General features: G+C 46.2%; 1 protein-coding gene across 1 annotated transcript in view; it reads right to left on the reverse strand.

The window, feature by feature from the left end:
• Positions 1–24,850, reverse strand: part of DMRT1 (doublesex and mab-3 related transcription factor 1) — a 62,861-nt gene extending 38,011 nt beyond the window's left edge. Inside the window, 4 exon segments of the mRNA XM_050913311.1 lie at positions 766–1,049; positions 21,535–21,718; positions 24,537–24,769; positions 24,772–24,850. Coding sequence (XP_050769268.1) covers positions 766–1,049; positions 21,535–21,718; positions 24,537–24,769; positions 24,772–24,820 — 750 coding nt within the window. The 5' untranslated portion in view covers positions 24,821–24,850.
• Between the last annotated feature and the right edge of the window lie 543 nt (positions 24,851–25,393).

Below are 25,393 nucleotides of genomic sequence, written 5' to 3' on the forward strand. Positions count from 1 at the left end.
CAGCCCAAGACCAAAGAGCCTCAGGGTCACTGAAATGGCTCCTCTTCCCTTGCCAGGAATCCCCTGCCTTGGCAGATGTCCCCTTTTTCCAGTCTCCGACCATTACTGAGTTGGAGGCTACAATTATCAAGTCCTAGAGCGAGAGGGCTCGGTTGGCTTTATACCCTAACCAATGAAGTACACAGAGCTCTGGTGCCAACCTCTGAGGCACAGCCTGCAACCTGAGCTACCCAAGTTGAAATTGCAAGCCCTGGAGCTGACACTGCCAGAACACGCCATAAGCAACACGCCACGTCACATTCAACTGGCTGCCACCAACCCACTGCACAACAGCATGGTCTCCTGGCTCACTTCAGCATCTTGGATGTGAAAGATGGAAGAGAAAAGAACAGGTTCCTGAAGAGCAAAGCCTCTCAGAAATGACACCTGAAGCTCCCAGGGCGCTATGCTGGGTAATTCAGTTGGACTCTTTTTCCAGAAAACAGCCCATAATCTACTATGATGTAACTCAGAAGATAAAATCAAGTGGGTGCCCTTTCTCAGGGCTTGCGGCAACCTACCTATACCTGTATCATTGCTTTCATTGTGCTGCATCATAACCACCCATTTCGGCTAACTTTCCTAACATGGATCCTAACCCCTCCCTGGAATCTGGTTCTGGTTTTGCACTGCCATGAAACCAGCAAACAGGAGGTCAGAATCAGGCCCAAGAAACAGCTTATTGTCCAATTCACTCTTTCACATAACACCTCTGTAACATCGTACCTGCCACTGCTTTCCTGACTGGCCTGGCATGTATGTTGCTGGGAGGCTTCGAAGGCTGTTCTTCATGGCCGACCCTACAATCGTACCCCCTGTCTCACTTGAGGAAGGCTCACTGGCCACTGCCATTTGGTACTGGGAGTAGTTGTACAGGTTGTTATAGTAAGGATACAGAGACGGCTGGTAAAAACTGCTGTAGTAGGTGGAGTCCACAACCAAATCAGACGTGCTCTCCAAGTGCCCTCTGCTGGGGATGGAAGGGATGTCCTGAATGAGCATCCGTCCCTCTGGAAAAGAAAAAAACAAGCCATTATGGAACAGGAGGCTCCATGAAGACCATTACCTTTCACCTTCTGATGAGCTACTTCTCCTGAAGGCTGGACAGAGAGTAGTAAATAGGAAGAGATGGGAGCTGAAAGGGAAATGCGGCTGGATGTTTGGTGGAAACTCAAGTGGACTGACGTCCACTCAAAGCCCAAGATCACCACCTACATGCACTGCAGACCTCAAAACAGGAGACAAAACCAACTGCAGGTTAAGACAATGCTCTGAGCCCTCAAGCAGCATCAGCTGATCTGATGATGATTTACACCAGCTAAGGATGCAGACCTCTATTATTTTTAAATTTTAGCAGTGTGCCAAGTCTCTTTTAACTCCCTGGAAGCAGAAAGGCTCTAGCTACAGGATGACCCCTCTCCAGCCAGTGTCCTGCAGGTGAGAGGACACTTTCAGAACATGCCTCTAGAAAGGGCAAACAGGCACAAGGCGAAGAGAAGCTGCAGCAGGGGAAGTACCACGTGACCAGCCAAGGTCTCTCAGAAACCCACATGCTACCTCCGAGCAGCGAGGCCCTCAATGCTTGCCCAGCCTCCATACCCAAATTTGGCTCCTGTTTACCTACAAAATCACAGAGCAGAACGAGCTCCCACACCACTGGCAAAAGAGGAGGAGGAGGGGATCACTCGTGACTTGCTGCCTGCACTCCAGAGTGCCTCCAGACCGGAGGCCAGCCGGCTGCACTCCCCGCAGCCTCTCCCTGCAAAGGTCTGCCTGCCCTGTTGTTCCTAAGATGGGGCTGCTTCTCAGAGGATGTTTTAAGTCCCGTTTTCCTCACTCCAGTGTCAACCAGTGCCTTGTGGTATTTGCAAGAATGAAAAAGGAAGGTGCTTTTCAGTACTGTTTCACAGCCAAGCTCTCTCTGACACACTGCATCAGCTACCTGGCCGAGCCAGACACAGCAAAAAACTGCCACAACCTTAGGAAGTCTAACCACACGGTGAATATACATTTACATATTAAACAAGGGAGCAACTGTAAATCCCACCATCGACACAGCCCTGGTTCTAGCTCGTATCCCTGTAACCCTGCCCTACACCAACCCTTACAGTGTTTGCAGTGTAATGATCCCTTCTGCAAGGAGCTCCTGCTCTTCCCATGATGTTGTCTAACTCTACCGTGGAGGAGAAAGGGATGTGACTTAAAGCATACTGATGAGCTCTCAAGGGCTATTGGTATGGAGACGAAGCAGCATGGACAATAGGCACGTATGAAATAACAGCCCTAAGAGAAATGTCAGGCAGGCATTGCGTAGTTTGTTCTGCGTCTTTCTCTTGGTATATCTGTACCTTGGTTACTTACCTGCAAAATGAATATGGTGGCAAATACCACTCATGGTAACAACTTCCACTGCCCTGCGTATTAGCTGCACACTAGATCCAATGATTGGTTTTACCAATTATTGCCATTTACAATGCAATTCTGTTTCACTTCTTCAGCTGTAATGAAAGCTCTCTGCAATCATGGATAGTCTCCTTCCAGGTCACTGAACTATACAGTGCCCCCATTCAGCTTTTGCTGACATTTTGTTGACATCAATGAACTATACCCATTTATTAGCAAACAGAGCGTTTTATGCCCCCTGCATCTGATTTTTCTGCCCCTCAGCCCTATGCAAGCAAGAACCAAGCCAAATGGCCTCTTTCATTGGGAGTACCTCTCAAATTTGCACACAGAACAGAGGAGTCTGCAATGCCACAAAAGACCCTTCACAGTTTTTGCACTTTCATATTTTTATGAAATGTTATTATTGCTATTATTCTGCTTCTGGGCAAGCCTCTCATCAAGTCCTTTTGTCCATGTCTTTGATAAAATCAGAACGTAGACCACTGGCACCAAAAAGCCAACAAATCACAGCACAAGCCTGACTCCCCTCCCCAAACTTAGCTCCCGAATAAAGGTGTGGTCCAATTGTTCTGCTTTTCATGCTGTAAAATAGAAGCCAAATGCAAAATCCTCCAACACATTCCCTGCTGGGATACAGATTTCACATGAGACAGAGAAATGCAAAGCAGCTGGCCACAGAACTTCTGGCAGGGCTAAGCTATGCTGCACAGATGTGCAATTTCTTCCGAAACCTCTGCAGTGTCTTTCTACTTGCAGTGCATCGTAACAAGGGATAATACTTTCCGCTAAGGACACTAGCACCAGGAAAATGGGGCCTCTTTACACCTACACATGGAAGGTGAGCCACCCTGAGGTGTCAGCAGCTAAAAGGAAGAGGGGGAGAAAGTAGCAGGCTTTGCTGCAACTTTTGGAAAGGTCTCATGCACTGCACTTCGTAACATGGGACAAGATGGGCTAGGCTAGAACACAGACCTGCCCATAGCTGTCCACAAAATCATACAAGCATCCTTGATGTCTCTGTGATGTTCCAGTGGCCGGTAGTGCTACAGCTCCTTCCTAAAGAAAGAGCAGCAGTGGCAGTCTTCTGCTGCATTAAGTAGGAGAAAAAAATATGCTTTTTGCCCTTTCTTTTCTCTTTCTACCTCTTATCTGTGGTTGGGGTTACCATCACTTGCTACCAGAGGTGCAAAAGGGTTGACTTGCTGTGACCGGTTTTTCCTTTATCTAGCTGCACAACAGTTGCAGCGGTTCAGTGCTCAGGACTGTTACGAATCCACCAGAATGGTCCTCTGCTTTCCTTCTGCTGTCCCTACACTCTCCAATAGCCTCTACAGTACTATCAGCTGCCCTCTCAAGACTCAATAGTGAGCCTGTAGAGCCGCTCACCTGCTCATTCAGCCACCCATGCACCCAAACACATAAATCTCCACATGTCAGCAGCCTGGGGCATTTTTCTCTTATGAACACAGAATTATGGAATCCATGGTCCTTGTAACATCCCTGGCACACAACCTTTCTGAGCTGCTGCCACACCACAGGGATGTGCCCCAGCAGATGAGCAGAAAAAACAGAAGCCATGTGAAAGAGGAAAGTTGAAGCGAAGGGACAGACACACACAACTCCATACAGAACTAGGACTCCTGCGATGGCACTGGAAAGACGGCCAGAAGCGTTAATTTTCCCTAAATCCCAAGCCACATCATGCTTCTGAAGATGTAAGGACTGGCAACATCTGACAAACAGCAGCAGAAAGCTGCCACATGCTCCAACTCACACTTCCCCCCAGATTTAGGAGATGAGTTTTTCTTTGATGACATGCTTTGGGACAAGTCTCTGCTTTTTTTCTGTAGCATGTGGAAGAAATTTGGTGCTTCACCTGGGAGGAGGGAGACATCTCATACAAGACATAGCTTTGTGCCATCCAGACTGTGGGCGGATGTTGGATCAGACCAGGTCAAAGCACGCCAGGGGTTACTCTAAACTCCTTGCAGTCTTGAACTAGCCAGCCTGAGGGAATGATGCCTCTGGAGAGCTGAGCTCTTGCAGGTCTTCAGCGACTCTGGCATGCAACAGATCAAGGGCAGGTCTGCAGTCCAGCTCTACGCTCTTACCCCATCGAGCCTGGCTGAATCATGTCATCTACTACTAATGCATGCACATACATATACAACACGTATAGAACATACACAACTGTAAACACATTAAGGGGAAAGATTTTTGCTATTAATGGAGAAAGCCCTGAAAGTCTTGACTTTTTTCTGACCAATGAAAGCTCAGGAAGAAAAGCAGGTCAGAACAGCCAGCACCTACATGGGATACCTTCAAAGAAGTGCTAAGTGCCAAGGAGTGCAGAACCAAAGGCCAAAGAACCTTGCTAAACTGTCCTATGGATAAAACAAGGCACTTGGAGATCTGCCCAGAGAAGATTTCGTGTTTATCATACACCCAGGAGAGTTTTTGCCCTACCCATGCCAGTCTCTCCAGCTGAAGTCTGCTAGCCAGCTGGTGGGCAAGCATACTGCTTCTGGGCTGCAGCATCCTCAGGCATGGCCACCATTTGCAGAATAGGGCAGATCTATTGGAAGCAATGGCTGTAACTAAGCTTTAACTAACCGGGGTGCCTCTGGTTGGTCTTTGGCCTGTACCTGTAATTCCTGACTCCTACCTACAAGCTGAACCCTCCCACAGCCTCGCCTCTGGCCGCTCAACAAGCAAGGTGTCCTCCTCAAGGGAGGCTGTCAGCCCATGGCTGCATTTTCCACCAGCAAGGAGAGAATACCAAGGTTAAGAAAGCAGCTTTCAGCTGTTTTTGGTTTTTTTTCCAAATGTAATTCAACACAGCTGAATGGCTCTGCTGGCAAGGAGAGGGTCCTCCCCTGCCTCAGAGCTTGCCGCATTATAACACCTGCACGTGAGGGGCAGCCCTGAGGTTCATTGCTCTAAGGGGAGCAATTTTTGAGAGGAATTGAGCTCTGAACAAGGCAACTGCTGCTGCGCCGTCAGACTCCCACTCTGCCCCTCCACCTGCCCTTTAAAACAAGAGGGATGCTGCAGGAGCTGGGCTCACGCCTTGGCTGTCTTCACTGTCTACATGGAAAAACTGGGAAGGGCTCCTGGGTCTTTCTCCTGCTGCTAGCCACAAATTTTAACATTTCACAAGTTGCAAACAGGACACGATTAAAAATATGGGACTGAACCTGTACAAGAAGGAACAGAAATTAGAAGAGCAAACCAAAAAGAGAGTGGTTAAAATTCTCACTCAGTTTTTGGGACACCAAATCTACAATGTAGGGCTGTCAGAGGCTCTCCATGTCTGAGCAACGCTCTTGCAGTGAGACAAGAGTATCCCTTCATGCAGTTGTGCCCTTGGATCTCTAAGCTTTTTTCTATGTCTTTACTAATTCCTGTGGAGAACTGATGCTACTTTTTTTGCACTATGTACACAGTGTGAAATATGGCCCACTCTTTCATAGAAGATCAATATGATGCACGATAAATACTGTTATTGATCTTGCAGTGTTGTAGACGACTCTCCAGCTCTATGGCATATTAACAGTAGTTAACCAGTAATTCATTTCAGGATGGCTGGGATTTTAAGGAAGGTGTGTTCTCGGGGTCAGTTACACATATGGGTCTTATATCAGTAACCTATGAGGGGCTCCTTGGTAGAGCATGGTGAAAAACACTGGTCCAGTCCTCAGTTAATGTAAACCAGTCTCAGACCATTTACTTCAATACAGCTACGGTGATTTACACGAATTTTGGATATGCATGGCAAAATCAACGCAGAAGCCAGCATATAGATCCTCTGTTCCCTTCTTACTTTTTGGGAGGAGAGAGGAGAAATGTCAGAGAATTCACAGGAATTTCTATCATCATCTCTATCTCACAGATGCAAATGTGTTTTTAAGCATACACACCAAGAAATGCAAACACTGAAGTTCTGTCTAATATTCACTCATTCTGGAGTGAGTGGAGTATTGCATGGAGTATTTCCTATTCCTACCAGTACCGTTAAGGGCCAGTTGTACATCTTCTTATACACTGGTAATAGTAATTTAAACATGCCTGGGCAAGCCTCTGATGTTGAGGTCAAATGGCATAGAGTCCATACTATTAGACTTTTTCAGCATCTAAAACAGGGTGGTAGCACCAAATTGCTTACTGGGCATGGTAACTGGACCACACTCAGGAATCTGGGGGAGAATACTAGTCAGCTTGGGACGGAGGCACACCAGGAACTCTTTTAAAAATCAGGATAGCACATACAGTCACGTTTCAATGTCTGGGAGCATGCAGTGGCACAGTTCAATTTACTCATGTGGCTGCAACAGATGATTAGTCTCCATCTGATTGTATATTTCAGCAAAGCGATTCTGTATATGCAGTGTCGCAATTAAGAGAACTTCACTGCCCGCATTTATTGACTTGAGTTCTTATATACACCTATGGTTAGCAGTTTTCATTTCTTCTATGCGTACGACTCTACACATACACAGACACATGCCGCTGAAAATGCAGAAGAAATGTGACTACTCAAGCAACACATTTACTCAAGAAGAAGGAAGGCATAGCCATTGCCCAGTGAGCAGAGTACAGCTTTTGGTAGTTTACATTTCCTGTACTTTTCAATTCAGAGAGACTGTTTTCATCACTGCAGTGTTAGTATCTTCCTGCAAGCCAGCCTCTGCGGCAGGGGACAGTTATGCCACTAAAACGCCAAAAATTAATTATTCAGTCAGGAAACACTTGCCTTCAGACCTCAAAAGAGTGTTGGATCTGCACCTGACCGTTTCCCCTTGGTCAGTATATAAAGCATCAGCACACTCCTATTAACTGGTTTGGCAATATTAAGTCTCACGACGCGTTAGTTCAATTCATAGCTGGCTTTGAGGTCGGACAGTAGCCTTGAACGAGGCTGGTGTGAAATCACTCCCCAACATCATAATCAGAAACACTGGAACAATATGTTTCTCCCACCAGACAATCATGACAGAGCTATTTCAGATGTCAAAGAAAGCTGGCACCATTACTTACTTTCTGCTGAGACACTCTGCCTCCCGAGGAACAAAACCCACACACTTGCTCTGCCTTTGAGAGGAATATTTCTGTTCTCTTCCCATTAGAAGTTGCGGATTATCTTTGGTGCCAGCGTTGAACTTTTAGCTTGCTATAAAGTTAATGTGCTAGACAATGTTCATTGCAGGCAAGGCTGTGGGGCTGTGTATTTTCTGCCACCCCCAAAAAAAGGCCATTATCTGTAATTACCCATTACCATGCATAATTATTTCTTCTATTCTGGTCTATGGCCCCCAGGACTTTATGCTGTTACAGCTCACTGCATTATCTTATCAAATTTGTTAAGGAAGCTTTTTTGACCTTTTGAGCACTTGTCACAGCACATACAAAAGCCGGCAGTAAATTGTCTAAGCATGTAGTATGTGATTTATTATTTGTACCCTGCATAGTGATACCGTACAAAATATTACACACTAACACCTTCGCTGTTCCCACTCCCTGCTTTAGCTAAAATGAGAAGAGGAAAGGAAACCTCTTTAGTAAGAGAAGGAAGGGAATGGGAAGAGGCTGGAGTCTCTCAATGAGAATTTGAGGAACACAACAGTAACACATGGCTAAGCCTTAACATCGGGCTCTGGTGAAGGTCCCAGCTGCTCTCCTCTCCAGTGTCACCTCGTCTGTTTCTCCTCTCCCTCCCCAGAGTCTGACTCCACCATTTTGGCTTCTTTTCACACCTGTGTAACTCTGCTGAGCCCTACTCTTTCAGACAGAAGCCCATTTTGCTGCTCCTTCAGTAAGGAGAGAGAGGGGGCTTTAAACACGCACCACCCCCCCCACCACCCCCCCCCAGCAATTTACAGCTTCTGTCAATGCAGTACAGGTTCCTAAGAGACAAATTTGGTCCAGTATGAGATTCACAGGGATTGTCCTTCATGGATACTGATGTGAGTGCGCAAAGGACGAGGTTTTCATCTCCACTGCTCTCAAAGCTCCCAGCGAAAGACCAGACACTGACCTGCATCCCAGTACCATTTGCTTCGGCTAACAGTCTCACCGCAGTACCAGTCCATGCACTACGTCCCTCTTCTTTGTAAGGACACTGGAGTCGAACCCTACAGAGAAGCAGGGCTCTCAAGAAAACAAGAGAGCTGACTCCCTGCATCCTGATTTTTGTTTTCCCCTTAGTTTTCTTTTTATCAATATACTCCCGAGGGTGCTTTATCTTAAAACCTCTCTTTCAGGTGCTTATATGTATAAAACTCTCAACCCACAACCCTATCTGAAAAGAGGTATTTAAGAAATTATAATTTAGCAAATTCTAGTAAAATAATAATTTTGATGCTTTTGAACTGTGTGATTAAATAAACTTCCCAAATACAAGAAAATCTGAGATACTTTTCCGCCATCATGACAACTAAAAGGAAACGTCAAGGATCAGGTACTCACTTTGGACTAAAAGTGCACAGTATAAATCACTGTAGCACAAGGTATGCAGAATCAGGCCTTTCAGATCTGCCCGTGAAAGCCTTCTCCCTAAAAGCAGAGTGAAAAAACAGGGACCCTGGACTCCTGAAAGCATCCCTGAATTCAGGCCCTAAGAGATGGCTACCTGAGCCACTGCTGTAAAGACAAAACACTTCTCCATGTTTCTCCACAGTTTGCAGACCTCCGGCCCACCGCTCTGTGCTGGCTCTCAGGCAGCGGGGAGGTGGAGACTTTAACAGCGGTACAAGGAAGAGAGAGTCACTCTGCGTTCAAGGTGAGCCAGCAAATACAGGTGAAGAGTAGGGTCCGCAGAGCAGCAGGGGAGCTTGCACTCGAACCCCTGTCCTAGAGCCTGGCTTCTGAGACGTACGGAGCTGTCCTACTCTCATTCACCTATGGAAAACCACCTCTGCAGTCCTCCCAACTGTTTTGACCAGAAAGCTTTCAAGAAAAGCACGTTTTTTCCTCCCTCCTCCAATTGCCAACAACGCTACGACCCCATCTCGAGCTCAGATACCAAATCCAGCAGTTCTTTTTCCTCCTTGTTCAGGATCCCCTGCCCAAACAGCCCTGGATGCCCAGCTGTGCTCCAACTAACATCTATTAGAGGGAGAGATCGAGAAATCTGTTATCAGCCATATCAGATGCGTGGGCTAAAAGCAGCTGTGTCTCCAGGCTAAAGAGAATAAATCATAGCCAAAACAGCTTATTACAACCACAGTCCATAGGTACCTCTTTGACCGTACCCGGGGAACACAGCTGCTCAGCAGAGACAGGCCTTTCTTCTCAAAGGAGAAATACACATTTAAAAAAAAGAAGGAAAAAAACCCCCACGGTCCAGCAACTCTGAGCCTCTTGCATGCTCCTGGCCTTTTCCCTGGAGCTGAAGTGCACAGGGACTGATCTACCCCACCTCCTTGTCACAGCTATGCCTTGCCCAGGCACTTATCACCTGCCAACTCCTACCACGCTTTCTATCTCCTCCCACCGCCCCAAGACAAAACATCCAGTCATTGCACCCTTCCTGCAGCGGCTCTCTGACAGCCAGGGCAGACCCCTCACTGGACAAAGCAGCTGGACCGCGAGTTCAGCCAGCACTATTGGCGAGGAGTGGGCATAGTGGAAGCAGTGCCTGCAGGCGCAGGGCACACGTCCTAGGGGCAGGAGACTGCTTTACCCGCCAAGACATCAACGGCTGCGCTCTCCTGCTTCTCAAGGATTACTCGACTGCCAAAACAATACTCATTTTCACCCCGAAGGAATGAGCACTACTTTTTTCTTCCCTCTAGGAATAACGCCGGAGTCATCACTTGAGCGAACTGGAATAAGCTTTTCCAGTACCACCTATAAAGGGCTAAACCAGTCCTAAGTGGGACAGCACATCTTACCAAGAACGACACTTGCCAGAAAAGAGGCACTCCAGGATAAAAGTTCAGCAGCAAGGACAGCACATTTCAAGAAAACCTGGGTGATCCCAGAATTAAGGCTGTTCGTTATCGTCTCGCCTGAGCCCTGCGGTGGATGCACCCAACACTCAAGCTTTTCATGGGATTCTGCATCCACATGATGCTTCTGTTCACAATGTCAAAACCCATCCCATGAAACGACACAGAAAACTTCAACTTGAGCTGGTCTAGTCTGGCAAAGGCACAAGCAATTTGGAACAATCATATAGGGATTAATTAAATCTTAGATGAGGGGGTCACTAAAGGGCAAAATAAACTGCCGTCTCTCACCTCAAGACGTGTTTTCTGGTCTTTTAATCATTCCTGCGTCTCCTGCCTGAGCCGTTCCAAGTTCAAGCCCAGGTGTGCTGGTTCAGACCATGGCTATATCCCCACCACCAGCTATAAAGAGAAACCTAGGGAACAGTACGAACAGGGCAAACAAACTTGATACCTCCTTCACCCCCTTTCCTAGCCTCCCATCATTTTTGGCTCAGTGACGTTCCTGTGCCTGGTGTGGTATGCTTACTTAATAATCACCAACAATCTCTCTTCCAATAGCCGTTGAGAGCCCACTTTCCTGTACATACAATGTCACCAGGGAAGGAGTCCCACTAGTCCCACAGGCACCCCATCAGTTTCAGGCACAGAAGACACCAAGCCTCCTTCCCATCATCACAGGTCTGCCTGAAAGGGCCGTACCAGTCCTTGGTCATCCTTTTTTCCACCAGGAACCAGTAACATTCAGCATAGTACCCCTGCGGCCACCAGCTCCTCTGCAGTGACAATGTTTCTCAGGGACAGACTCCTCCATTTTTCACTTCTAGTATGGGTTAAAGTGGCTCTTGCTTGCACGTGACCAACCATATAGCCAAGCCCTCCCACAGTGCACTTCTGTCTTCTCCACTGCTTGCCAGTCCATGCACCTTTCCATCACCTACCAAGATGACCTGTGGCGATTCCAGGCTTACTTCCAAGATACCAATGGGAAGACCACACAGCTTACAGCCAAGAGCAGGTCCCTGTGAGACTTCTCCAGGAACACCACTGCATTAGCTTCCCCACTCAGACCTACATTTTCAGACTGATAGGATCATCCTTTTTAAAACCATGTAACACATACCATACCGATTTTCTGTCAATTCAGTTTCCTAATCAAGATGTCAGGGGACACAAAAATCAAACGCTTTGCAGAATTTGACTGCATCAGTATGGCACTTTGCCAAGCAATTTTGTAATGATAAAAGATTACTAACTTGACCGAATCTTCTACCCACAAACTTCTGTTAATTCACTTTGTGTGAGCATCCTTTAACAGCTGCATTTCTCCCCCTCCCGCACATTTCAGTCTGCTGTGGACTGTTCCGCTGTTTTCAGAAAAACTGATGTCAGGCTGACAGATTTGTAGCCACCCATCCTACCACATTCGCTTTTCTTAAACACTGGCATAACATCAGCTTTCTTCCAGGCCTTAGGAATTTCTTCAGTGTTAAAAACTTACTGGAAAACAACATTAATGGACCAGAGAGATCCTCAGCCAAGTTGTTTTTTTTTTTTTTTTCTTAAATACTGCATGCAATCCAATCCTGCTTATTTCAGTTACTGCTGGAAATGAAAGCAGAATGTCACCACCTCCTATACAGCAACATCATCTGCCCTTCTTCAAAGCAAAGATCAGAAAAAATTATCGAGCATTTCTTCCTCTCTTCCACATGTAGAATTATTATCCTATAATGGGTCAAATGACTGTTAAATGTGTGTGTGTGTGTTCCTAAATACAACTATAAAACCTCCAAATTTAAGATTTCTAGTTAATTTTAAACGTAACACAAAACAACTTTCTTTCAAAGGAAAATGTGATTTGGAGAAAAAAACAAGGAGGGAGAAATCCCAGCCAGAAGACTTCAGCTTGGCATAATAAGTTTTCCAGTCATACACACAGCCCCAATCCAGCTCCAGCTAAGAGGAACTGAAATACCACCACTGATTTCAGTAGAACTGGAGAGGACACATTTTGTTCACATTTAGTGTAGACTTAATAAAAATGATCTGCTGCAAACATTTAGCATGCAACTTAAAAATCCTCCTAATATGGCTGAAGAAATAAAACCTACAGAAAATAATTTTTCTTTCCACACTTAATGCAAGCTACAGGCCCTCAATAAGATGTCTACAGCAGCAAACTCCAGTTTCAACATCTTCTGCCACTGACTAGAGCAGAGTAGCTGATCTTTTTATGTGAGCTGGGGGGGCAATGCTTGTTCTTTCCTTACTTGCACTTCTGGTCTTTATAATACAGCCATAGTGATCCTATTCAATCTTTATCAGCAAAAAAGAATGGCTTTAGTAAAGAAAAAGCATTCAAAATCTTTGAATATGGCTTTGAATATGTGAAGATGCTAGGCACTATTTTAATGCTCCAGCATATGTTTGTTCACGCTGAACTGAGACAGCAGGACTACTTACATATCTAAAATTATTAGCATGTATGATAGCTAACAGGATCAGGACCAATAAAATTAGTGCTTCAGAAAATTAGAAGCATGACAAAGAGGTGCCATTTTCAATCTTCAGTATAACAGCTGGGAGTATGACTACTATATGTGCATATATATGTATACATGTTACTATTCATCTTGAGACACCTGATTTGAGAAAGAAATTTACAAATATTTAACTGGTTGCATTCAGACATCCAACATGCTACTGAACTGTGTAACAGGAGCAAAACTTAAAATCAACACAACTTTAAAAAAAATAGAGGAAGAAATTAAAAGAGAAAGGAAATTAGGAAAGAAAACTAGATTTCTAGACAGTGATGGAAAACAGCCCAGACACCTGCAGGTGCAAAGAAGCAAACTGAGAGGAGGAGAAAGAAACTCAGTGTGGATTAAATGTAAAGGGATTTAAGTCATTAACAAGAGATCAAAGAGAACATTAGAAGGGAGGGAAGGCTTTACAAGTGTCTGAGATAGAAGACCTTGGAGGAAATATGACTGGGATAAAATCATTATGGCTCACACGAAAAATAATAAAGGGAGTAGGACGATGGTTGGAATTAGCTGGAGTCCATGCTTGGTTATAAGCTATATGATGACAGAAACCCAAAAGGTTTCTAAAAAAGACCAACTAGAAATAATAGGAGGGCTTTTTCACTCTGTCTGCCTAATACGTGATGGAAAAACTAATATCAGGAGTGGTAAAGAAGCATTGTAGACACCCACTGGGCCGGGCAAGTGAGCAAAAATCACATGCACGTGCATCGCTTTTGTACATGATCGCCAGTGTTGCATGGATGCAGCAACATTTGCACTCACAAAATCTGCTTCCATGCAAACGCAAACTGATCACTCATGAATTTTGTTCATGCACAACTGATAGACAGAAATGCACAGCGACTGGAAATACAGTGGCTTACATCAGCTGAGGTTCAGTTGTGCCCATGACTATAGGTGTCCAAGTCAGCAAATGGTGGCCTATGCTGTAAGCAACAGAAATAGAATGAATGGAGACTAGAGACAGGAATTGAAAAAAAAAAAATCATAAAAATTAGGCATCCAATCTCATTGCAAAGGAAGAGAAGCTCAGTGCTTAACTGACTCTCTGCAAGCTCTTCAAGAAAACATAGGACAAGTGTACATAGGACAAGTGTATGAACGATGTTTGTACTTCAGTAACTGAGCTATTCACAGCTTTGATTAAGACTAGCAGGTACTCAAACTCAGGAGAAAGTTTAGCAAAGTTCAGAAAAAGAAAAAAAAAAGAGGAATTAGAAGAAGCATATGAAAAAGAGCTCCTACAAAAAAAATCTTCAAAACTGCATTTTAGTCCCCATGTCATTACGTGACAAATCTACTGAAAATGGAAAATAGGCCAACAGGCTGAATTAGGAAGTTAGCTGATAAATAAAGCAAATGAAAGCAGTCTTCAAGGTATAAGAAAGCACGTGAAAAAAAGAAAAAGCAAAAAATCATGCGAGTGCTCAGTTAAGGAAGCGTGCAGTACTCCCTCACTCCCCACTTATATCTTTTCTAAAAACAAAAAGAAAGCCCCACACATTCAGATAAGTCATAATAACTGTTTCAAGGACACAGAAAAGAACAAGAGGTTAACTGCAGATAGCGTAATAATGTGCCCACGGATAGAAAATTCTTAGTACATCTTCTGTTCCTGTTCCATTCCTTATCTCAGTGTTCATAATGACAAATGGAAATCACAAGCCGGCACAGATAACTCTCTAAATGTGAATGCACATATGGAAATGCCAGCGTGATGGAGGAAGAGCTTCCAAGGCACAAAGAACAATAGGGGCTGCCCACCAGCCCCGCTGGCCTTCAGTGGGAAGAGAAACCTCGAGCACCCGAGTGCTAGGACAGTGTACATGGTAAAGTCCATTCAGCACACAGCAAACGCCACTCGGCAGGGACCTTGCTCTAACGGGTAGCTCTACATCTGGGAACCTCACCTGGTGTGAGAAAAGTTGGACAGAAAGATGCTGCAAACAGAGAAAGCCCTAGGGTGAAAGATTGGGGGGGGCGGGGGGGGAAATCTACTCCTAATTCTTTAGGGGAAAAAAGCTCTTCTGAAACGTGAAAGAAGGATGGAAATACCTGCTGAGCTGCCTGTGGGTTTTCACCTGCACCTCTCCGGCCAAAAGGCGGTCACAGAAGCCCTGGGGCTGAGCAGCCCTTCTCTCCCAAAGTAAGAGGGTCTGGGTAGGTCACAGCTGGTCCCCTGGCACCCCTGCATCCCCGACATCCTGCAGAAAGCTCTCCCCAGCCCCTGCCTCTGGTGAAGACAGACGTGGACGAGCCCCACAGGACCACTTGCACAGAAAAAGAAAAGCAATCTTCTCTGAGGTTTTCCACATCTTTTTACGCTACTATTTATTTTTACACTTCCACTGAAACTTCAGACAGGATCAAAAGCCTGAAAGGAAAAATAAAACTTCTTCATTTAGAGACTTAACTCTGAAAATACTGCTAGTTCTACCTGTTTCACCAACACGACAGAAATACCACACTTTTGGCAGAGTCTGTGCCTCACTGAATAAACATGTACGGCACTTCAGACATTAGCTCAGTTAAAACACAGGCACCTACACACACACACACACACGAAGCTGCAAAACGACAAACAAATATTGCTTGAAAGGAGGAGCAGGGAAAGTGCAATCTTTGCAAGCTGCAGGCTCTGGAACTGGAGAATTAACTGGAAACATCTAATCAGGGATGCAGAACCCTGTAACATTATAATTTATTTAACACAGTCAAACAATGGCCAGAGGCAATGAATCATATAGGAGATGACAAAGCTGCAGAAGATTTCCGTCATCTGCTTTAACCTGCACATTGATCAGAGTTTACCCTCATATTAATCACTTGAGATCGTAATCTAACACACTCTTAAACACCTCTCCTGATTATGCTTCACTTACCCCCTTGTCCTTATGCAGGTCACTCCATTGCTAATTGCACTTCTAGTTAGGAGAAAAAGTGTCTACTGTCTAATTTAATTTTGTCTTTTTTAGTTTCAAGCCGTTGCTCCTTGTTATGCTGTCTCAAGCACTGTAAATAATCCCTCCCCCTCCTCCATATTATTACCTCTCAAATATTTATAGACTGTTATATCCACCCTTAGTCTCCTTTTCTACAAGCCATACATCATTTTTGTCATACTTCCCTCTATCCTTTCAGATTTATCTATGTCCTTTTATAATGAGATGCTCAAAACTCCTTTGCAGCGTTCCCAAGAACGGCGAAACCAAAGCAGCGGAGAGAGGCAGAAACGCCCCCCTTGCTTCACAAGCAATGACTTTTTAAACAACTCTGAGCAAAACACACATGATTTCGGTAGGAACTGAAAATTACAAAGCTATGGCCACCACACTGCGGAGTGCTTCATTCATCACATAGTTGTATCAGTCAGAAATTAAAAAAGCCTATTAGGGGAAAGTTTTAGCCTAAACCAAGGAAAGATTGTTCAAAGTGAAACACTCCTTGCTTATTTACTTAGTCCAGCTTGAAAGAGATGTAGCAACTAGGAAAACCACCATACAGGCAGAAACCATCTCCAGCCACTACTCCCCAAGCCAAAGTCTAAATTATGCTGTGGAAATAATGCCAATGCAAGAGAGGTAAGACAGTTCACAAACTCTTACAAGAGACACATGCAAATGTGATTCTTCTTCTCTCATCTTAACTGCAACCAACTGGAGAAAAACAGATGATTATGGATGGAAAGGTATTAGATATTCACAGGTGAAGGATGCAAAACTTCTTTGCCAGCTGTTACAATCCAGTAAACACACATCATGTTCGACTATGCTCTTTTCTTTTGGACAGAGATTTCTTGGCTGTGGGAGAAGCTGGGGAAAAGCACCAGGAAGCAACGGATGGGGCTGCTTGGCTCTCGGTATCAAAGAGGAGTTGGCAGGACCAGGAGGCAGTCAGCAACTAAAACTGGTGAAGAAGTAGTAGTAGGCGCAGCAGGAGAAAATCAGCGTTAGAAAGTAACAAGGAGACAAAGACAAAAGGAAAGAACAGGATGATGGACCAGTAACCACTGCAGACCCACCAAGATCTCTGAGGACATGCAGCCATCATGTTAGCCCTAGCACAGGCAGGCAAAGCAGCTAATGCCTCCTTCTCCTTACTGCTCAGCCCTGCTGAGGCTGCTGCCACCTGAACTAGTAATCCTCTCCACCACCTGTCAATCCCCATGATGCTAATTTTCTGTTGAAATCTACATTAGATTTAGTCATCGAGCATTTTTAGGTCAAAAGAGTCAGGATTTCTTTCCCAGGCTTGCAAATGCTGATTAGTATTGAGGCTGGCTGAATTTCAAATTTCAATATGTTGACTTAATATCAATACAAAAAAGTAGGCATTTCATAGATTCACGGAACAGTTTAGTTTGGAAAGGACCTCTGGAGGCCACCTGGCCCAAACTCCGCTCAAAGCAGGGCCAGCTTCCCAGTTGGATCATGTTGCTCAGGCACCATCCAGCTGAGTTTTGAGTCTCCCCAAGGATGGAGGCTCCACAACCTCTCTAGGCAACTTGTTCCAGTGCTTAAACACTCTCACAGTGAAATGTCCATGGCAGCTTCCTCACAGTTCCCATCAGCTGACTAAAATGAGACTTTTTTGACAAATTCTGACAGCATATGACACTATACTATAAAGACTTAAAAGGACTTTCTTTCAAAAAGAAAATTTCTCACTTTTTTTAAAACCAGGCCATGATATCTTCCAATTATAATAACTTATTTTTTTACTTCATTACCTATGCAGCACAACATCTGCAAGGTCATGGCATCAATTTCTGAGATCACAATACAGTGTCATAGAGAAGGTCAATGCAAAAGATAACATCAAAAAAGCAAAGGAAGAGTAAAGAAGGCAAGGTAGGGTTTTCAGAAGCATCTAGGGCACTGCAAGTCCAAAGGGATCTCAGTACCATCATTCATGAGGCATAGTATTACTGCTGACCCCACTACGGTCTGTATTTATGAGCAGATAAAAACCCATCTGCTCCTCAAAGAGTTTCAAAGTGAAAGCAGTACCTACTTAGAGAAATGTAAAAAGAACACTACTTTGTTTCTGTCACCCATAATAAATGTAGCAAAGGGAAATAATAAGCGCAAGCTTACTACCCACAATTGCTGACAATGACATGTTTAACTTGTCAACCAGTGACACTACGACGGCACCTGAACAATGCCGTTATTAATGGTCATTGCAAAGCCAACGGGAAATCGACCACCACGGAGCACAGCAGCAGGAGCTGGCATTTAGCATCATACAGTAATCCCGTCTATACTGGATGCTTCTAAATTGGGCCAACATGAGCACAGAGCAGCAGAAAGAAGGGGTGCTTCCCAGCACCTTCCAGTCATCAGGTGATGTATGCTGCAGCCACCCCACCCCATCTGCCAAATGCCAAACATGACCCTTAGTCTGTGACGAGGACGATAAGATGCAGAAAAGGTGAAACGCACTGTCTCCTTCCTGCAGTGTGAGCAGCTCTCACTCCAAGGTGTTTCATGATGACGCTTCCCTGCCCCCAACCCTCCCCCCCGCCCCCGCTGATTTCTAAATATTAAAGTGGCAGAGGTACCAAACCGACATGGAAGAGGGAAGAACCCAGGTTTTATAAACCGAGTATATCTGAAAGGCACATTTTAAATGCCTCACCACAGTCTTTTCCTGAGTTTTGCACACTAGTTAACCTAACAAGATTTACTTACCCTGCAAAAGGAAGGACAATTACTTTAGATGCCCTGGGATCACGACTTTTTGCTGCTTTACACAATTAAATGGCCTTTGCTCTCAGCAACCTGCAATTTTGTAAGGGAAAATGCACAGAAACGACAAAATCTGTTTGCAAGAGGTTCTGCTAATGCCCTGCAACCACGGTCTGCTCCCATCCAACTACCCTGCAAATTCCCAGTTTGCTTTTGAGTGGGGAAGATACGGTCCATCCAAAGTAAACACGGTTTCCAAGCCCGAGCTGGTAAACGCACAAATCCCTACACTATGACCATGATAATTCATTTTTCCCCTTTTCAAAAACAGCATGTCATGAAGGGATCTGAAAAATGGTCTCTGGTCTCTCCAGGTGTCACAATATTTCTGATCTGCCGATAAAATGGATACAGCGCGGAAAGACTCTCTCTCTGGCACTATGTCTGATTTGTGTGACTCCTTCACACATTACTCCTCTGCCGGCAAACAATGCTCTGCGTGATGGGAGTCCAAAAGAAAAACTGCTCTTGTGAAGACAAAAACTTACAAGAGGAACAGAATCACCACTGGCAAAACCATCTCTTGCCCAGTCTAATGTGTGTCGTACAGGGCACGCTGCACTCCCAGGAGCCACAGGTTTCGCCGGGGCTTGCAGGGAGCTGCTGACTTCCCCTGCCACAAAGGGTTTCACTCTCTCTGCCTGCCTTAATGATTACTGTAAATTCTTGCAAAATCAGCATCTCAGCCTACCAAACTGAGACACTGTGACACCTGCTCCAACAGGGTCTCTCATTTTGCTTGCAGTTGAGGGTACCAGTAAAATGATAAAACAGCAATGCAAGAATCCTTCGAGTACCTGGTCCTGACACAATCTGACACCGAAACCAAGAACTTCATGTCACATCACACCGGGCAGTTTCTTATCTAACAGAAGATCTTTATATGCTAAAAAAAGCAAGCATCAGAATATTTAAGCAGCATTCCTCACTGAAAAATCAGACCTTCCAGGGTGAAGCCCGTACTCTGACATCTGCTGAAGCCACCCTACCAGTCTGGCTGAACACAGAGCACCTTCTGCACCTTCACAGCCAGCATGCAGTCACTGGTGGCATTAAATCCATACCCACGAGTACTTACACTGCTTTCAACAGATGAACCTACCAAAATTATTTGGGACAGAACTTTATGCAGTGCAGTTGCTTTCGAGCTAAGCATGAATTTCTGTTGCTACTTACTTAGGTGCCTAAACACAAAATTATGAACCCAATTTCCTATTCATTCCCAGATTCTTCCATTTCTGGTGAACAAAGCTGACCCTGCCTTGATTCATGGCTGGAATCACATCTTCTCTCTGGAGATGAACCTGTTTATTTTAAGTGTTGTCACCTACACCCAGTTATTTAGTAAAATGCTTGAGAAACAATGTATTTGAATTGCTCACAAAGAAAAACCCACTCTAAGAAAGATGACTGCAAACCATTTACAATTGCTTTGACCAAAAATTTTCAAACAATTCAATTACTTTAAAATTAGGCATTTTCATGTTTTCAAGTCTTTATTCAAGCATGTGAATTGCCTTAAGCTTGTTTAATGAATGTTTTTAATTAAAAGACCATCATTTAATTCAATTAATAAGAAATTATTAAAGTGGGATTAATAAATTAAATACCTCCACTGACATTTAAAAAACATTAAGATCAAAGCTTATGTAAATTTTATTGACAGTAAGACAATTTCATTTTTCGGCCTTTCTGTATAAGCAAGGGTATAATGAAAACAAAAAAGCTAATAAAAAGCTATTTATTGTTTTATCAACCAGTTCTTCTAAAAGCTTCCCAAAGAAATTCCTCCACATCAGTCTGAAACTGCCTGTCTGCAATGGATGCAACAAATCCATCTGACAAGGCTTTAAATGGCCTGCAAAACAGAGTAATGTCATCTGACAGACACACTTGTCCTTTTATTAGTTAATGCATGGCATTGCCCACTTTAGAAGCATCTTTTTAACCAGGAAGTATATTCAACTGTATTATTGACATCAGCACAGATGATTAAAAATGAATGAAACTTCCTCTTCCTTTCCTCTATGTTTGTTTGCATTTTTCTTTTTTCTGTCTATACAGTAGAAGTCAATTACATCAGTTTCATTTTTATACGTACTCAATTGCTGTATCTGTCAGGCATAAGCTCTGCATAGGAAAATGCATTTTGCCTAGAGTCTTCACTTCAGCGCCTTTAAGTCCTGGCTGTGCTTAGCCACGGTTTTACTGAATCTGCAGACAAATATTGTTCGTTTTTTGGTTTTGGTTTTTTTGTTTGTTTGTTTTACAAGGGTTAAATGCAATACAGTAAGGTGTAGTAAAGTGGAAGGACTGCATCAGTCTTTCATAGTTCATCACACCTGGCCACACAGAACAGATGTACCACCACATCAAGTCATGTAAGGTGGGCAGCTCTCTGCTGCTGGGGTCAATGACATTACCTACATACTTGGCTCCTATAACATGCTGAAAACTCTCCAGTTTTGAAGAAGATACACAGCCAGCCAACACGCCGTTGCCAGGACTGTGGCAGGAGCACGTATTTTGGGAGAAAGGAGAAAAGCTCCTCATAAATCTCTATTTGCAGGTATACATCCTATTGAATTCAATTACAGCACCAGTCTGTACCAAACTAATTTTGATTTTCAAGTAAAAATAATCAATTAAAATATGAAAGACTGATCCTGGGTTCTTCCCTTTTGCTAATCGTACCCACAGTGCAACACTGTTCTTGGAGAGGGGACTCTCCACAACCCCGCTGCTGCAGAGAGGGGAAGAGGTGCAAGCGCAGGCAGGCGTAAGCAACGTCAGCCCTTGACCCAAGCAGCGAGCATTGCTCTCCCAGCACTTTACCTGACGGTGTGCTAGCTGCCGTCATGGCTGTACTCGTCGAGTGTGTAGGGCTGCTGCTTTCCAACAAGAGACAAGAGCTGCCACCACCGTTCTTCTTCACGAACGTCTCGGGGGCGCTGGGCAGGGGCACCGGGTGGCTGATTCCCAGTTCCTCTTCCTGAGCTTGCTGCCTTCTCAGTGCAACCTGGGAACAAGAAGACAGATGTAGGGCATGCTCTCTGGCTTGAGCACAATTTATAATGGCAATAACAAAAGACTCAAACTCAATGCTGTTTTTTCCTCTTGGTACTCTCTACAGTGTTGATGTCACAATCCAGCCAGCGGGTAGAGGAGGATATAAAGGAGGTTATAAAGCTATTTAAAACCAACCCCTTTTTGTGTCCAAACATATACGAACAAACCTATGAAACGCTGGTGCCATATATGTCTTCCTCCAACGAGGCCACATGAAGATGTATTAAAGCTGACTGCACTCACCCAACACAGTTGCTCTCAGGCAAAGCTGACTGTGAAAAGTGTAATCACTACCCTCCTCTCTGCTGATACACAGCTGCTGGGGATAAGAAATTAATCTACTTGCAGGGCTCTGCTGTGCCTCTTCATCAATATAAAGCAGCTCTTCATGAGGGCTTATATCTGCAATCTGCTGCTCTATCCAAGCCTGCTGGGCTTCCTTGCTGGCTGTTCACTGGAAATCTAGCCCTTCAAGGGAATTTCTGTGCACACTACACTGTACACAGACAGCCATCACGGAAGAAGCATGGCAAATGTGGGGAACCATCCTGCAAGAATCTCAGCCAGCATCACACACATTGCAGGTAGCTGGCCAGGCCTGGAGCAGCGGGAGCTCCCCATTTCTTTCCCAACACTGATGATGTTCCAAAGCCTAGCTGGCACTGGCCAAACCCACAGGCACTACACAGTCTGGACATGGGTGCAAACTAACCATATTCATTGCTCACTGAAGATAGAGAGGACACCTTCCGCCTCATCTGAACTGGCAGATCAATTCTGCACAGCTGTCCACGCACACGAAGTTGGGATACATGTCCAGGCAGTATATATGACACGGGGGGCCTTACAGCTACCTACTCTGCAACTTGCCAGGTGACTGATTTGCATCTGTATTTGAACACTGGAAATCTGTCCCAGATTACAGACTGGAAATTCTCTTGGGTAACTTGGACAGGACTTCCCTCCATTTCCATGTTCAACAGCAACATTCTTTAATACAGATGCGTAATACCGTTAGAGAAATTAGTAACAGGTCTTGCAATACAGACATTCCAAACAGGAGGTGTAGACTTGCAAACACCACGGGTAACTTTGACTTCACAAGCCAATAACCTTGACCTGTAAAATTCCACCAGCACCAAGGGGCTTACTGCAGAAATATATCAAAACGGGGAAAGACAGACTTTCAATGTGTAACTCCTACACAGATAAGGTTTAGTTATGGAGGCTTTCAAAGCCACTTTCAAACACTAGGCAGGGAAGAGAACACCCCCAGGAGGGCCGCCACCAGAACCCACTAGCAGGAGGCATTCACTGCCTGACAGAAGCTGCTGGGCAGCAGGAGAACAGTCTGTGCAGAAGGGGACACTTGTGTGGGGAACACTGCATGTTGTGCTCCCTCCCCCGAGGCAGGCAGCAAAGGGATCCACGTTTATTATTCCGTGGTTCACACCAGGCACAGAAAGCGCATGTAACTGGGGCACAATAACAATTTCTGGATGGCCATGCCACCGACAAGGAGGAGTTATTTAAATTAACAAAAGCTCCCAGTGGGTTCAGAGGACGTTTAGCACACCTGCACTGTATAATTAAATAAAAAAGTGAGGAAGGATTTAATCCAGGGCTGCTAAGGTTTTTAAAATCTGTCAGTGGGACACTCATTTTACGCGGGATCACGAAGCTCTGAGCGCACATTAGTTGCAAACTGCATCGGTAGGTCTAATACCACTGCCTTTACTTGCACCAGTAGTCCTAACGCCTTCCAGTTAATTTGTCTGCAGGGGACTATTTGCACGAACGAGAACGTGCAAGCCCACTCACAGACCTCAAGCACGCTAGTAGCCATTACACTCCCAGGACTCCTCTTAATGCAGTTATCAAGATAAGGATCACAAGGACTAATACAGCGGTCATTTACATTGCCAGAGTTGCAACTTCAGCAGGACTACCTAACAAAAAAGTTATTCCTACACAAACTGGATGCAGTTTGGTTTCTTAGCGAATACTACTGAGTCCTCGTTTAGATTTAAGACGACCCAGCTACACAGCTCTTTACACAGCCGCTATATGCAAAATCAGGAACAACGCTGCTAAAAAAAGAAGTCTTTTTAGAAATGCACTCAACTGAAGCCACCTAGCATCACGAAAAGCAGATATACCTAATCTGAAACCACCAGTGGAAAATATTCTCGCTAACCAATTAGTTGGCTAGATTATTCATTATCTAGTTGAAAACAAGTTGAAAAACGGCAATTTGACGTTAACTAGAAGTCTTCCTCTATGAAGGTTTTAAAACAGATCCGCGTAGTTCAGGACTGCCCGCACGTTTCGGCTTTGCCCGCTTTCAGACGGAGATGCATTCAGGCGTGCTCAGAGGTGAGCAGCCAAACGCTCACCGCTGCTGCTCGCCACTGCTCCTGCTAGCTCACCGTGACTTAAATCCTACACGCCTTCAGGGCATCTCCTATTTTTATGCCAAAAAAAAAAAAAATTAACATGAGAGAAAGATAGCGAAAAGCCTCATTAATTTAGGAAGACGGCGGTCTAACTCCAGCCCGGGGCGAGGCTTCCCCGCGGCCGCGCTGTCTCAGCGCACGGCACCGCGGCGCGGCGCCGACCGCTTGGCTCCTGCGGGCACCAAACCCCGCCGGGCGCGGAGGAACGACCCCACCGCCGGCAGGACGCCGGGCAGACAGCCCACCCCGCTCCGGGCAGACCCCGCCGAGGCGGCGGCGGGGATCGGCGGGGGGCCGCCCCGCGGGGCTCACCTGCGCTGCCATCACCCGCTGCCGCTCGGCGATCAGGCTGCACTTCTTGCACTGGCAGTCCCGCCACATGCAGAACCGCTTGTGCCCCTTCAGCGGCGAGGAGTAGCCGTGGTTGCGGCAGCGGGCACACTTGGGCAGACGCGGAGGCTTCTTCCCCGCCGCGGCGGCGACCCCGTCCGCTGGGGCGGCCGCCATGAGGGCCGCCGCCTTCCCGAAGCCGCCCGCCTTGTCCCCGGCCCCACGGCGTCCGGGGGCTTGCTGAAGGCCGGGGAGTCACTGGGCATCGCGGCGGGCTGGGGGCAGCCGGGCGAGGGGGTCGGCGCGGCTCTGCCCTGCCCCGTCCCGTCCCGCCACCCCGCGCGTTTTGGCGGGCGGCGGCAGACCGGCGTCGCCCCTCCCGCCGCGGCCCCCCCCCCCGGCCGGTCCGTGCGGCCGCGAAGTCCTCTCTCCCCCGCGGGGCAGGCGCCGGGGGGGGGGGGGGAGCGGCCACCCCTCCCTCCCCGCTCCTCCCTCCCGCCCAGGCCGGCCTGCGGCGGCCGTACGGCGGGGAGAGGCGGCTGTCGCCCCGGCCAGGCGGCAGGCCGTCGGGTGCGCGGCGGGGCGGTGGGTGCTGGGCCGGTGCGGCCCCAAACCCCCGGCTTCGTGCTGGAAGTAAGCGCGGGGCTCGGCTCCGCCGCGCTGCCCGCAGGTCCCGCACGACAACGCGCCCCTCGCCCCCGGGCGGAGGCGGCTCCGCGGCCACCCCGCAGCCCTGCGGCCTCGCTGCCCTCCCTCCCTGCCGGGGCAGGGGCCGGCCCAGGCCGCGTCCATGGCGGTAACGCCGGCCGTGGTCTAAGGGAGCAAGCCGGGAACCAGAG

The sequence above is a fragment of the Gymnogyps californianus genome, chromosome Z (genome assembly GCF_018139145.2).
Source record: "Gymnogyps californianus isolate 813 chromosome Z, ASM1813914v2, whole genome shotgun sequence".
Taxonomy (NCBI): domain Eukaryota; kingdom Metazoa; phylum Chordata; class Aves; order Accipitriformes; family Cathartidae; genus Gymnogyps; species Gymnogyps californianus.